Consider the following 15,877-nt stretch of genomic DNA (forward strand, 5'->3'; position numbering starts at 1 on the left):
ACACTCGAACAATTTCTTGAATTGAAAAGCACTTACATTGATTGTTTGATTTAAAATCCACTGTGGTGGTGGACAGAGGCAAAACTGCAAAAAGTATGTCGCTGTCCAACAAGTTATGGACCTAACAGTATCTGTGGCTTATCAAGTGACCTACCTCTCGGTTTGTGAGGGCATGTTCCCCAGCTAGCAGCAACATGCTCAGGCCCCCCATCTTTGTAGGATCTAGTGAGGAATAGCGTTAATTTACAAAACAGGCCAATATTTTATTATGCTACACTATAATAAATAATATTTAATAATACACACCTGCCATGGCAAAGTTCAACTGTGGCATACTTTCCGTTTTGGGCACTTTTTTGGCAGTGGAGTCCTTGGATGAGTTGCAAGAAAAGGACCAAACTTTTTTGCGGGGATTGCTGACTGGCTGACAGGAAGTGCTCTTAACTGGTTTGCTGGTGGTGGGACACCACTTGTAGCCTGGGTTTGCCTTCATAAAGGCATCCTTGTACTGGAAGAACATACAGAATGAATTTGGTTATAAGCAAACCCTATAAGCAATTTAATTTTTATTTAATTGATCATTTCATTTTTATACTTTAACAAAGTATTTCTATTTCACATTATAAACTGACAAGCAAAAAGGATGGGTAAAAAAAAAAAAAAAACACCTTTATTTTTTACAAGCACTTCTTTAAGTACTACTGGCCTAGGATAGAGTACCACAGGAATGAGTCTTAAAATTCAGAAATTAGTTTTCATTATTGTACTTTTAAATCAGAGGAAATTGCATTGAAGTTTTAGAATTCATTCAGAAGTGCACCACTTTGACCCTGCTGAACAAAACATGGAAATATCATGAACTTCAGAGTCATAAAGTAGCCTCACCTCCTTGGCCATGTCAGTGTATTTCTGTTTCTCTTTGGGTTCCAGGACAGCCCACCAGTCAGCCAGGATTTTGGTGGCCCCGCGATTGTCCAAGCGAGGGTGTTCTTGCCGCACCAGGGAGCGGTGGCGTTTGCAAAAGAGCAGAAAGGCATTCATTGGCCGGCGTGCCCGCTGTTCGTTTGTGTCCTCCTCCACTTCCTCTGTTGTGACTTCACACTGTGAATGCTGTGTCTGGTTGAACAGCCCTGCCTGCTAATAAAATTTAATAAATTCCTTTGATTCAATGTTGCACCATAGTTTCTGTCTGATTTATTTGTAATAATCTGAAATATTAGTTATTCAGTTGGGCAGAAGTTATTACAGGAACAACCTGTAGTGGAAACCCACTAACCTTCACCAGCTCCTCTTCATCTTCTTCCTCCTCCTCCTCAGAGAAATCAAGAGCCTTTTTGGAGAGAAGTGGGTGCCACTGTAGGCATTTGCGCTTGGGGCGTTTGCCAGTGACCTCCCCTGCAACAGGTGGCTCCTTGCTCCTTCCTCCACCCTTCATCGTACTACTGCACCTAAAGCAAAAGAAAAGAAAAAACACATCAGAATGGGCACTATAAGTTTGTACAAAACACACAGTGAAAGCATCAAGCATGGAATCTGTGATACTTGCTGACAAAATAGATTTTACTGGAGTGTTATAGTAATAAGATACTGTGAACAAGTAGGACAAAGGTTTACTTAAAGCTGGTGTCCCTGGGCATGCAGTGCCAAGAAATAGTATTTGCCCCCTTTCTTATTTCTTTGTTTTTTGGCTATGCTATACACTGCTGCATCCAATGCTTTGCACTGTGCTTGGGGATGTTAAGCTGCTAAGCCATAGAAAACCATTTCATGAAGATCTCTATTCACTGTTCTTGAGCTGAAGGTCATATGAAGTTTGGAGGTCTGTAGTGAATGACTATGCAGAATGTTGTCAACCTATGTGTATGTGCCTCAGCCAGTGTTTGGTACTGTAATTAAATTACTTTTCCACTGAAAAAGCAGAGTAACTGATTATTGTTCGTTTTTTAATTACAGTTACTTACAATGTACTTGTGTTAAATTGTAAAATAATTGAACTCGCTGAATATCATTATTTAATTTCATTATTTTATCATCTAAAGGTAAAAGTAAACTCTGCCACTATAACATTGATGTAGTGCAGGTGCACGTCATTTCACGCCAGTTCACTGCATAGTTGTATCCTGAAGTGGAAGATGTCGGACTTGGCTGAAGCGAGTGGCTGCTTTATGAAATGGAAATATTCCCGTCACTTCACTTTTCTGAAACAAGCAGACAAGAACATTAAAGTAATATGTAAGCTATGTCCTGGGGAGAAAAAACTATCGGCCGCTGTCAATAGCACGAGTAATCTACTGAAGCACCTGACACGACGTGAACGTTTTCTACTTACTTAGATAAGTGTTATGCTGACGTGGAAATGGAGCTTAAAGGGACATTCGAGAGTTTGGAATATATTTCCACGACTGCTGACATTTGGACCAGTCATAACAAAAGTTTTCTCGGAATGACGGCATATTGGATTGATCCTTTTACTTTTGTACGAGGACATGCAGCGCTAGCATGTAAAAGAGTTAGAGGTAGACATACATATGATGTAATCGGCAATGAAATCGAGCAAGTACATTCGGCTTATGGACTGAACTCTAAAGTGACAGCCACCGTGACCGACAACGGGTCCAATTTTATCAAAGCTTTTAGAATGCTCCAAAAATCAGACTCTGATGAAGAATCCGAAGAAGATGAAGAGGTGACATTTACTGATGTTGAGCAGTCCCTCTCCACAGAATCTGAAGGACAGTTTTCTCTCCCTCCACACTTAAGGTGTGCATCACACACACTGAAGTTAATTTTTCATGATGTTGAGAAATGGCTTCAAGCAAATGAGGCAAAATTCATCTACAGAAGTGCAACTTCAAAGTGTTCTGCAATGTGGACAAAAGCAAACCATTCTTTTGTTGCTTCAGAGTTAGTAGATAATTTTTTCAAGAAAAAACTCATAGTTCCCGTTTCAACACAATGGAATTCATTTCATGACGCCCTGTCCAGGATCACTGACATTCCCCTTGCTGACTTAAATACTGTCTGTACTCAGTTTGGAATCAAATGCTTCACTGATCGGGAGTATCTGTTCCTAAAGGAGTATTGTATTGTGTTGAAGCCACTCACTGTTGCGCTAGACACATTGCAAGGAGGAGAGAACTGCTATTTTGGAATCCTTCTTCCAACTCTGGAAGTCAGTGGTTCGATCCCAGGCTGCTCCAGTCTGCATGCCAAATATCCTTGGGCAAGATACTAACCCCATGTTGCTCTCCGATGCATCCATCGGAGTGTGAATGTGTATCAATGTAAGATACTTAGCACTTAAGCTTAGAAGTGCTTGTGTGAATGGGCGTGATTGGGTGAATGAATTAGCTGTATAAAGCGCTTTGAGTGCTCGGACAGAGTAGAAAAGCGCTACATAAGAACCAGTCCATTTACCATAAACTGGAGCTACTCGCCCAGTTTAAGGTGTCCCTGTCCCAAGCGCTCAAATTACCACTAGTCCCCGCTGTTGCCTTCATCCTACACATCTCTTAACTCCTCTTTTAGCCATTGGCTTTTTGAAGCTTCTTGTGTTCCTTAGCTAACTGGCACAGATGTTTCTGTATACTATGCCACCTAATTGGTTATGGCATTCCATGTATGCCCTCTCTGCTAGCATCTTGAACCCTACTATCTGAGGTCTGGTGTAGCAACATCTACAGTGGGGCAAAAAAGTATTTAGTCAGCCACCGATTGTGCAAGTTCTCCCACTTAAAATGATCACAGAGGTCAGTAATTTGCACCAGAGGTACACTTCAACTGTGAGAGACAGAATGTGAAAAAAAAATCCATGAATCCACATGGTAGGATTTGTAAAGAATTTATTCGTAAATCAGGGTGGAAAATAAGTATTTGGTCAATAACAAAAATACAACTCAATACTTTGTAACATAACCTTTGTTGGCAATAACAGAGGTCAAACGTTTACTATAGGTCTTTACCAGGTTTGCACACACAGTAGCTGGTATTCTGGCCCATTCCTCCATGCAGATCTTCTCGAGAGCAGTGATGTTTTGGGGCTGTCGCTGAGCAACACGGACTTTCAACTCCCGCCACAGATTTTCTATGGGGTTGAGGTCTGGAGACTGGCTAGGCCACTCCAGGACTTTCAAATGCTTCTTACGGAGCCACTCCTTTGTTGCCCGGGCGGTGTGTTTTGGATCATTGTCATGTTGGAAGACCCAGCCTCGTTTCATCTTCAAAGTTCTCACTGATGGAAGGAGGTTTTGGCTCAAAATCTCACGATACATGGCCCCATTCATTCTGTCCTTAACACGGATCAGTCGTCCTGTCCCCTTGGCAGAAAAACAGCCCCATAGCATGATGTTTCCACCCCCATGCTTCAGAGTAGGTATGGTGTTCTTGGGATGCAACTCAGTATTCTTCTTCCTCCAAACACGACGAGTTGAGTTTATACCAAAAAGTTCTACTTTGGTTTCATCTGACCACATGACATTCTCCCAATCCTCTGCTGTATCATCCATGTGCTCTCTGGCAAACTTCAGACGGGCCTGGACATGCACTGGCTTCAGCAGCGGAACACGTCTGGCACTGCGGGATTTGATTCCCTGCCGTTGTAGTGTGTTACTGATGGTGACCTTTGTTACTTTGGTCCCAGCTCTCTGCAGGTCATTCACCAGGTCCCCCCGTGTGGTTCTGGGATCTTTGCTCACCGTTCTCATGATCATTTTGACCCCACGGGATGAGATCTTGCGTGGAGCCCCAGATCGAGGGAGATTATCAGTGGTCTTGTATGTCTTCCATTTTCTGATGATTGTTCCCACAGCTGATTTTTTCACACCAAGCTGCTTGCCTATTGTAGATTCACTCTTCCCAGTCTGGTGCAGGTCTACAATGCTTTTCCTGGTGTCCTTCGAAAGCTCTTTGGACTTGGCCATGGCGGAGTTTGGAGTCTGACTGTTTGAGGCTGTGGACAGGTGTCTTTTATACAGATGATGAGTTCAAACAGGTGCCATTCATACAGGTAACGAGTGGGGGACAGAAAAGCTTCTTACAGAAGATGTTACAGGTCTGTGAGAGCCAGAGATTTTCCTTGTTTGAGGTGACCAAATACTTATTTTCCACCCTAATTTACGAATAAATTCTTTACAAATCCTACCATGTGAATTCATGGATTTTTTTTTCACATTCTGTCTCTCACAGTTGAAGTGTACCTCTGGTGCAAATTACTGACCTCTGTCATCATTTTAAGTGGGGGAACTTGCACAATCGGTGGCTGACTAAATACTTTTTTGCCCCACTGTATGTATCTTGTGCTTAGAAGCTGTTCCTGTGCTGCCACTATTACTGCCTCTGTGTTGTCTTTCAGTCTATTTAGTGGTTGTGGCTAGCAGCCTCTCCATAACGTCCATTTGCCTGTGGGACTACAAGGTACTTGTAGCTGACTTGAATTTCTATAATCTTCCCTTTCTGCAACCCCCTCAGTTCTGACTACTTTTCCTCTCTTTGTTACCATCCAACTAAACTTCTCCATTTCGAATGGTATTCCAATGTCAGTGTCGTTGCTGTAGATCCTGGTGGTTTGGATCAGTGTATCGATGTTTCATTCACTCTCGGCATACAGCTTGATGTCATCCATGTAAAGAAGGTGCCTGATAATTGCTCCATTCCATAGTTGGTACCCGTAACCAGTCTTGTCAATGACCTAACTAAGGGGGGTTCAGGCCTAACCTTTGCTGCTCCTGTTTTTCCATCAGTCTCTCCAGTACTTGAGGCTGATCCACTATCCCATAATGTTGTCTTCTTCTGTAAATTTATTTTTATGAATGATAATGGTAAGCGCTAAGCTTCCTGACAAACACATTACCTTTCTTGCAAGTAATAAAAGTAATAATAAAACTATATATTTGTATCAGTGAGATGAGTCACACATGTCTGAGCTCATCTAGTCTTGTTTCTTTCATCTAAGAAATACTGTAAAAATCAAACCTTTACTGTTATCCAAGTATTTAGATGCCAAGAGCAGGAATGACGGCTGAACACTGAGAGTCCAATGATAAAGGGGACTGATAGTGAGTTTAGCACTGTGATATGTCCAGCATGTTACATATATTATTAAAGATTTCCGTATTATGAATCTGGGTCTTCATAAGGTTATAATAGAGACCCCACAGCACATTTCTTTTTCTTGTTGTTCAATTAAAATTAAGGGTTCGCTGTATGGCTGATGTTCTGGACAGCTGTAATATTTATTTAATGTTCACATATTTAGGTTCCTGGAGTGGACTGTTTATACTGCCTACTGCCTAAAGAAGAATCAAACAGTCGTAGCATGGGTAGTGGCAGGATAGACGTTTTTTCATTTAGTGTAAATGGTCTGTTGAACCAGATAAAAAGTAGTAAAATTTAAGAAAAATGAGGAAAGAAAAAGCACATATACACTCAACAAAAATATAAACGCAACACCTTTGTTACTGCTCCCATTCCCCATGGGATGGACGTAGAGACCTAAAATTCATTCCAGATACACAATATAACCATCCCTCCCAAACAGCGGTCACAAATCAGTCCAAATGTGTGGTAGTGGGCACATCTGCTATATTGAGATAATCCATCCCACCTCACAGGTGTGCCACATCAGGATGCTGATCTGACATCATGAGTAGTGCACAGGTGTACCTCAGACTGCCCACAACAAAAGGCCACCCTGGAATGTGCAGTTTTGTCTCACAGCAAAATGCCACAGATGCCACAAGCAATGAGGGAGCGTGCAATTGGCATGCTGACAGCAGGAATGTCAACCAGATCTGTCGCCCGTGCACTGAATGTTCATTTCTCAACCATAAGCCGTCTCCACAGGCGTTTCAGAGAATATGGCAGCACATCCAACCGGCCTCACAACCGCAGACCTCGTGTAACCACACCAGCCCAGGACCTCCACATCCAGCAGGTTCACCTCCAAGATCGTCTGAGACCAGCCACCCAGACAGCTGCTGGAACAATTGGTTTGCACAACCAAACAATTTCTGCACAAACTGTCAGAAACCGTCTCAGGGACGCTCAACTGCATGCCCGTCGTCCTCATCGGGGTCTTGACCTGACTCCAGCTCGTCGCCGTAACAGACTTGTGTGGGCAAATGCTCATATTCGATGGCGTCTGGCACGTTGGAGAGGTGTGCGCTTCACGGATGAATCATGGTTCACATTGTTCAGGGCAGATGGCAGCTGAGAATGTCCCAGTTCTTGCATGGCCAGCATACTCACCGGACATGTCACCCATTGAGCATGTTCGGGATGTGCTTGACCGGCGTATACGACAGCGTGTACCAGTTCCCACGAATATCCAACAACCTCGCACAGCCATTGAAGTGGAGTGGACCAACATTCCACAGGCCACAATTGACAATCTGATAGACTCCATGCAACGATGTGTTGCACTGCATGAGGCAAATGGTGGTCACACCAGATACTGACTGGTTCTGGGTCCCCAGACCCCCAATAGCGCAAAAAACTACACATTCCAGGGTGGCCTTTTGTTGTGGGCAGTCTGAGGTACACCTGTGCACTACTCATGATGTCAGATCAGCATCCTGATGTGGCACACCTGTGAGGTGGGATGGATTATCTCAATATAGCAGATGTGCCCACTACCACACATTTGGACTGATTTGTGACCACTGTTTGGGAGGGATGGTTATATTGTGTATCTGGAATGAATTTTAGGTCTCTACGTCCATCCCATGGGGAATGGGAGCAGTAACAAAGGTGTTGCGTTTATATTTTTGTTGAGTGTAGTTTATCTACAAGACACCCAACTAAACTATAAGGAACAAGAGAAATGAAAAAGAATGGATTTTACAAATGTATTTTCATTTGTAAACCTTCTAGTTTTGGTGCAGTACCACGTGATATAATAATAGAGACCCTAATAAATAATTTTAAAACTTTTCCCATATTTAATATGACCTATAACCTGTACATTTCAACTGGAAAAAACAAACACATCTTTTAGGGAAAAAATATAAAATGAAAAACATACAATGAGCTGGTTGCAAAAGTGTGCGTATCCTTAAAACAACACTTTGTTGAAGCACCTTTTGATTTAACCACAGCAATCAGTCTTCTTGCGTAAACACATGCCATCAAGTAAAGACAGCCTGATTCACCACAAATAAAGTTCAGCTGTTCTAGTAAGATTTTTTTCTGACATTTACTCAGTTGTTTGATACAGGAAAAGGCCATGGTTCACGGGGAATTCACAAAGCATCAAAGAGACCTTGAAGGTATCAGTAATGTGAACGATACAGAAAAATAGGGCTGTTCGATATAACGATATATATTGGATGACAATATAAAAACGTCTATCGTTTCATTTTACACTATCGTTTGTTTCATGGTGTCGCAAAATAAACTGTTTACGGCAATATTTTGTCATCGTTTTGATGGTCACTGTAGTGGCTATATTAATTTCTTAAAGTTCTCTCTTTCTCTTATATTTAATATAACCACACTAGGGACGACAAGCGCCTGTTTTTATGCGTTTTGGTTAGCAACAACGACGGTAACACCATCGCGTGTCCGCTTGTTTATATTCCACATAAACTTTTCACAATAAAGCTCAAGATCCTGTTGAGACTTTTCAAAATAAACTGAATCACGTGAAAGAGCAGATTATTCACGGATGAGAAGCAAAAAAAAGAGCCGCCAGGTGCTAAAAAATAAACCTTAGACTCAAACGGTAGAACAGGCTTTTCCCCGCAGCACGCCGTGTAATAAATACTCACAAAGAAAATGGCGGCCGTTACAACTTATGTCTAAAAATGTATAGTTTCATGCATCTGTTAAAACACTAGACTCCAGCTACATGACGCGCAGCTGGAAACACTTCCCGCAAGTCGAGCTGCCCGAGATTCACAGAATTTACAGAAAATGTTACATTTTTGTGATTTATATCGTTATCAGGACGATAGAATTCTTACATCGGGATATGAGATTTTGGTCATATTGCACAGCCCTACAGAAAAATGTTCATGGTGCCAGTTTAGCTCAGTGGGTGAGCAGACATCCAGGTGGCACCTGGCCAGAAAGTAGTGGCCTGAGACCAACCTGCACCCCTTTGTTGCATGTCTTCCCTGCTTTCCTGTCTTTCTACACCGTCTCTATCCAAAAAAGGCTAAAATGCCAAAAGAAAATCCACAACATTGCATATACAGTGGGGCAAAAAAGTATTTACTCAGCCACCGATTGTGCAAGTTCCCCCACTTAAAATGATGACAGAAGTCAGTAATTTGCACCAGAGGTACACTTCAACTGTGAGAGACAGAATGTGAAAAAAAAAATCCATGAATTCACATGGTAGGATTTGTAAAGAATTTATTCGTAAATTAGGGTGGAAAATAAGTATTTGGTCACCTCAAACAAGGAAAATCTCTGACTCTCACAGACCTGTAACGTCTTCTGTAAGAAGCTTTTCTGTCCCCCACTCGTTACCTGTATGAATGGCACCTGTTTGAACTCATCATCTGTATAAAAGACACCTGTCCACAGCCTCAAATAGTCAGACTCCAAACTCCGCCATGGCCAAGACCAAAGAGCTTTCGAAGGACACCAGGAAAAGTATTGTAGACCTGCACCAGACTGGGAAGAGTGAATCTACAATAGGCAAGCAGCTTGGTGTGAAAAAAATCAACTGTGGGAGCAATCATCAGAAAATGGAAGACATACAAGACCACTGATAATCTCACTCGATCTGGGGCTCCACGCAAGATCTCATCCTGTGGGGTCAAAATGATCATGAGAACGGTGAGCAAAGATCCCAGAACCACACGGGGGGACCTGGTGAATGACCTGCAGAGAGCTGGGACCAAAGTAACAAAGGTCACCATCAGTAACACACTACAACGGCAGGGAATCAAATCCCGCAGTGCCAGACGTGTTCGGCTGCTGAAGCCAGTGCATGTCCAGGCCCGTCTGAAGTTTGCCAGAGAGCACATGGATGATACAGCAGAGGATTGGGAGAATGTCATGTGGTCAGATGAAACCAAAGTAGAACTTTTTGGTATAAACTCAACTCGTCGTGTTTGGAGGAAGAAGAATACTGAGTTGCATCCCAAGAACACCATACCTACTCTGAAGCATGGGGGTGGAAACATCATGCTATGGGGCTGTTTTTCTGCCAAGGGGACAGGACGACTGATCCGTGTTAAGGACAGAATGAATGGGGCCATGTATCGTGAGATTTTGAGCCAAAACCTCCTTCCATCAGTGAGAACTTTGAAGATGAAACGAGGCTGGGTCTTCCAACATGACAATGATCCAAAACACACCGCCCGGGCAACAAAGGAGTGGCTCCGTAAGAAGCATTTGAAAGTCCTGGAGTGGCCTAGCCAGTCTCCAGACCTCAACCCCATAGAAAATCTGTGGCGGGAGTTGAAAGTCCGTGTTGCTCGGCGACAGCCCCAAAACATCACTGCTCTCGAGAAGATCTGCATGGAGGAATGGGCCAAAATACCAGCTACTGTGTGTGCAAACCTGGTAAAGACTTATAGTAAACGTTTGACCTCTGTTATTGCCAACAAAGGTTATGTTACAAAGTATTGAGTTGTATTTTTGTTATTGGCCAAATACTTATTTTCCACCCTGATTTACGAATAAATTCTTTACAAATCCTACCATGTGGATTCATGGATTTGTTTTTTTCCACATTCTGTCTCTCACAGTTGAAGTGTACCTCTGGTGCAAATTACTGACCTCTGTCATCATTTTAGGTGGGGGAACTTGCACAATCGGTGGCTGACTAAATACTTTTTTGCCCCACTGTATCATGGAACACAGTGAAGACAGTCAAAGTTAAAAGTGGAAAAAATATGGAAAAACAGTAATATTGCAAAGAACTGGGCGTCCCCAAAACTGATGAAACAACAAGACGAAAACTCATCATAGAGGCTGCTAAAAGAACTACAACAACACTGAAGGAGTTGCAGCTACAGTACTGGGAAGTGCTAGTTGTGTACTACATGTGACAGAAATTTCCTGTATTCTCCATATGTCTGGACTATGGGGTAGGTTTGCAAGATGGTAGCCTTTTCTAAAAAAAACAAAAACAAAAACAAACAAACAACCAAAACAAAACATCTAAGCCAGGCTACAATTTGCAAAAAAATACTCAAAGTTTCCCAAAAGCATATAGTAAAATGTGTAATAGTATGATAAGACCATGGTTGAACTGGTTGTACGCTTAGCTCTGACAATACTATCCATAACCAAAAGACCACCATACACATGGTGGCAGGGTCATGGTTTGGGGTTGCTTTTCTTCAGTTGGAAATGCAGCTTTAGTCAATTGTGTACAGTTACAAACACCAGTCGCTTTTGGATCCAAAGTTTTTGATGTCTGCTAGGAAGATGACAATGAAGAAGACTTTCAACTTTAAAGACAACAAAACTCAAGGATCCCACGAATGCAAAAACAACAAAACAATGATTTCACCAGAAAAAAGTAAAGTTTTGAAATGGTCCACCAGTACCCAGAGTATGTGGGGCAACCTAAAGACATAAGAGATGACCTCACAATCCCAAAGATTTGGAGCATATTTGCAAGGAAGAGTGGGCAAATATTGCCAACTCGAGATTTGCCATGCTGATAGACTCTTACCAATAAGACTGATTGATGTGAATACAACGTATCAGTTTAAGGGTGTGCAAAGTTATGTAACCATTTTTAAACATTTAAAAAAACATTTAAACAGATTTGTTTTTCAATTCAACTGAGCAGGTTATAGGTTACATTTAAACAGGAATGTGTACACTTTTTATATGTACTGTACCTCCTTGGGACCAATTTCTCTTAAAAAATTAAAAATGACAGTCTAATTATTTTTTTCATGTAACAATTTCAATGTCACCTTCTTATTCTAGTGCACTGCTGGTATTTGTAAATAAATATAATGACATCATAATCTCTGGTACAAATTCCAATTCGGAAGTTCTATTTCATTCAAGGGGAAGTGCACTCTTAGTTGTAGACTATTATGAAGAGCTACCAAGCGAAATCATCGTTTTAATAAAATGGCACCCCTGTGTTCAGCTGTAGTTCTCTTACTACATTTTAATGTTTTACACACAAACCAGGCAAATTACTGAACATTGTAAATGTATCCTTTCTGTTTATTTTCACTTGCTGATGTTTAATTTTTCCACATGTTTGCACTTCTGGATGTGTATCAAACATAGGACAAATTTAATTACCATTCAATGAATGAATGATATAATGACTGTGAACCACAGTTAGACTAGATGACAGCAGTTGCTTTTATGAATGTTGTGTGGAAAACAGGAATACTTACTGAAGAAAATTATAGAAATGCTGTATGAGTGATGAAGATGAATCTGTCACAGCCTTTGTCATGCAATGACGATGACCTATAAAACACAAGACACCGCTCAGTGATCTTTTACACTTCCATCTCTGCAATGATTCCGCAACACCATGAGCTTGATTGAGTGCAAAAAATGTATGCAAAACAACTTTAACAGCGCATTAGTGAGTAAACATTGCATAGCACGAGACCCCACCGGCGTGAAAATATCGAGAGGCATTGTCTCATTTCAATGAATTCGCCCTTGTAGCCAGAACAAGACATGTAGGCCAAAACCCTTTGACCACCGGGTTCATTTCATCTAACTGCCCCGAATTAAGGAGGCACAGTTGCAGTGACTATTTTGCTACGCAGTGGTCTCAGGTAAATCGGCAGATGCCCGATCGGACTATCTGTGTTGAGGGTACCGATGTACTGTGTCGAGCCTCGTGAACAGTAACGCCACAAAATATGCGAGCTGCGTGAATAAACGACCCGTTCGTCCATTTAACACGCTTCTACCACTAAGCACACATTTGTTTTAAAATCTGCGTGCAAAATGTCGACGTAAGCCTTGACAAGACAGACAAGCAAAATGCGAGTCCATCTTGCTTTGGTTTAGAGGAGGAAAAAACCCAAGTACGGTACAGTAGTGGGGATATTTCACTCCTGTCAAACTCCCCGACAATGTCGCCGAAAATGCCTCCCACACCAAGAAGGAAAACAATCTCTCTGGTTAATTAAAGTGGGAATTTTTTGACCGGGCACATGCATCTGTGGTCAGTGTTTTGCACAGCAGTAGTTCTATTTCCTCACACTGTTACTAGGAATAAAAGTAGCTAGTTAGCTTGCTAGCTGTGCTAACTGGACGAGGTACGCTTTTAATGTGCAATAGTTTCCAATACTGTAAAAAGGTATCGAGCAGCTGTTACCAAAGACACCGACACAAACTGGATTTCACGTATTTGTGCTATTTCAACTGTTCCTTTACATACAACGCAGGTCTGTGGCCATGTATTTGATGCGGATAGGAGGAGGCGGCGGGGGCATACCACCTCACCGTGAAACAGTTGCCATTTATTTTATACGGCGATTTGAAACAGAACTGAGGAAATATCTGGCAGCACCCTAACCGTGACAACACTGTATGCTTTCTAACAATGGTAAGCAATGAGATGTGGACGAGGGAAAAACATGAAAAGGACAAGCCAGCAGGCGGACATCATGTCCAAACAGCGATTAGAACAATTTTCGGTGTGAGTGACTGAGAGGCTGACAAAACAGCGACTGCTTTTTCACGTAAAAAACATAGAACCACACGTTCTCTGTCATGACCACTCCCTAAACGTCTGAACATACCTCCGGTATCCTGCTCAAGTACCGAAGGGGGCTCTCATCACTGGCGCCGTCCACCTTTTTAACTTATTGACACATCATAACAGTTCTGCACTGGCTGTACGAAAGCAAGCGAGGTCAAGTCGATTCAAAGAACACCAACAGAAACAGGAAGTGGTGTTATTTACCATTAAAATAAAACTTCACATATTTCAGCAAAAATATATCAATCTTCACTCCAGGTACAGGTATTTATTTATATTATCTTTGACGTGTGATCCATGCTCTTCTGCTTATCCGATTCAGGGTGGGGGGGGGGGGGGGGGGGGCTTGGAGAGCGTCCCACCTGCCATAGGGTAAGCCCTGGACAGGATGCGCACAGATCAAGGACCAGGGTTGTAAAAAATTTTCTGGAAGAATCTGCCAGAAGTCTGGGATAATATTGTAATAGTTCATATAAAATAATTACTTTGAATTAATTATGGAAAGGCTGTATGAGTGATGAAGATGAATCTGCCACAGACATGACGTATGAATATAAAATACACTGTTCTCAGTCTTTTTTTTTTACACTGCAACAATTCTGCAACAACATTAGCTTGATTGGGGAAAATGTATGTAAATGACATTTAACAGCGCATTAGGGAGTAACAAGCCCCACAAGTGAGCACAAGGCCCCACTAATTAGCTTTTAATTTATACACACACACTAACACACACACACACACACAGAGAGAGAGAGAGTATATATTGCCAAATACTTTCTTGTCATAGGAATTATTAACTTCTTCAGTTTTACTTGTGACCCATTAATAAACAAAAACTTTCCATTTTGCCCTAGGACTTAACAACATCCATCTTTCTCTAAAATATTAATTTAAATACTATCCTCCCCTTGTCTTGCGAACAGCAATTTTATGTTATAAAAATATAAAACACTACCGTCAATTGAAAGCTTTTATTTCATAACACAAACCGGATGTCGACCTTGTTATTCTCTAGAACTTTATTGTGGTACAGAAACGCAGGACTTAACCAGATGATGAATGCTACTGTCGGCGAAGGCGACACATTAAACTGCTTCAACCCACCATAATAACACCGTTATGGGTTCAATCTGGGGAAAACACACACTTTTTCAGTCACTCAATATAACAGAAATCACTTTCGTTTTCCTCGAGGTGGGAGAAAATTCATATCTCATCTATTCCCTCCCCTCCCCCGGTTTCCGAAGTGCTCATTCACAGACTGGCCTGTACTCGCCAACACCATCTTTCACTTAACTTTATATCTTTGAGCTCAGCCTGGGTGTCAAAGGTCACCGAAAAGCTGCGGTTGCACGTAAAAACACCGATAACTACGTACTTACCGCTGTTCCAATCAATATCGTCCGAGTGCCTACTTGTTATAAGCTTCCTGGGCGTTTGCGCGTGATAACTGATTCAAAAATGTTCTATTGATATATACCAGCGGGGTTAAAGATACGTACCTGTCAAAAGCACCACTTGACACGGCTAGTCAACTGCATGATTCTTCTTTAACAGCTTTAGCCGAGAAACTATCAACAGTTTTACAGAATTCTGTACGGACCGAAAAGAGCCACCCCGTCATGCAATTCCGTACGTGAATGGACACCGTTTTTGATTGACGGGGTGTCTTCGCCAATTAGAATCGTTGTTATATTGTAGCGTTTAGAGACTGTGCAAAGTCCTCAAGATTAATATGGATAAAATTACTCATAAACAACGCAAAATATCGTTAATATCGTCACACTGAGCTTCTGTAGTATTCATAAGAGGAAACTGCTCTGTGGTGTTTTATTCTTCGTTTTGTGGAAATGTAGAGAAAACATGTAGATACGTTGTGTGTGTGTGGCAAAGATAATACTGACTGATGTTACAGTAAGGGGACAAATTAGAGAGAGAAAACCCCTCAACCTTTAACCTTTCCAACACACACACACACGCGCACGCGCGCACACGCGCTCGCGCGCGCACACACACACACACACACACAGAGCAGAGTCAGGGGTTATTATTTTAAAGTTCCGTATTTAGGTGTAAAGGAACGTCATTTGTCCCGAACTTCAGCAAAAAATTTAAAAAAGACACAAAACTGGAGTTATTCTGTGTCTTTACGCTGCATAGCTGCCTCTTCTTCTCTCATTCTCTCCCCCTCCATCTCCTGTTGCTACTTCAATCATG

The 15,877-nt window shown here is 41.8% G+C and overlaps 1 protein-coding gene across 5 annotated transcripts in view; it reads right to left on the bottom strand.

Moving 5' to 3' along the window:
* bbx (BBX high mobility group box domain containing) overlaps positions 1 to 15,282 on the bottom strand; it is a 45,496-nt gene extending 30,214 nt beyond the window's left edge. For 3 of the 5 annotated variants that reach the window (XM_026181883.2, XM_026181876.2, XM_026181882.2), the window contains exons 1-6: positions 13,698 to 13,827; positions 12,327 to 12,402; positions 1,277 to 1,448; positions 886 to 1,137; positions 307 to 508; positions 155 to 222 (exon numbers count right to left, since the gene is read on the bottom strand). In XM_026181883.2, the coding sequence (XP_026037668.1) occupies positions 155 to 222; positions 307 to 508; positions 886 to 1,137; positions 1,277 to 1,448; positions 12,327 to 12,388 (756 nt within the window). In that variant the 5' untranslated portion in view covers positions 12,389 to 12,402; positions 13,698 to 13,827. Of the gene's footprint in view, positions 1 to 154; positions 223 to 306; positions 509 to 885; positions 1,138 to 1,276; positions 1,449 to 12,326; positions 12,403 to 13,697; positions 13,828 to 15,162 lie in introns of those variants that run through there. The other 2 variants (XM_026181877.2, XM_026181879.2) reach the window with 2 other exon arrangements.
* Between the last annotated feature and the right edge of the window lie 595 nt (positions 15,283 to 15,877).

The sequence above is a fragment of the Astatotilapia calliptera genome, chromosome 10, assembly GCF_964374335.1.
Source record: "Astatotilapia calliptera chromosome 10, fAstCal68.1, whole genome shotgun sequence".
NCBI classification, from domain to species: domain Eukaryota; kingdom Metazoa; phylum Chordata; class Actinopteri; order Cichliformes; family Cichlidae; genus Astatotilapia; species Astatotilapia calliptera.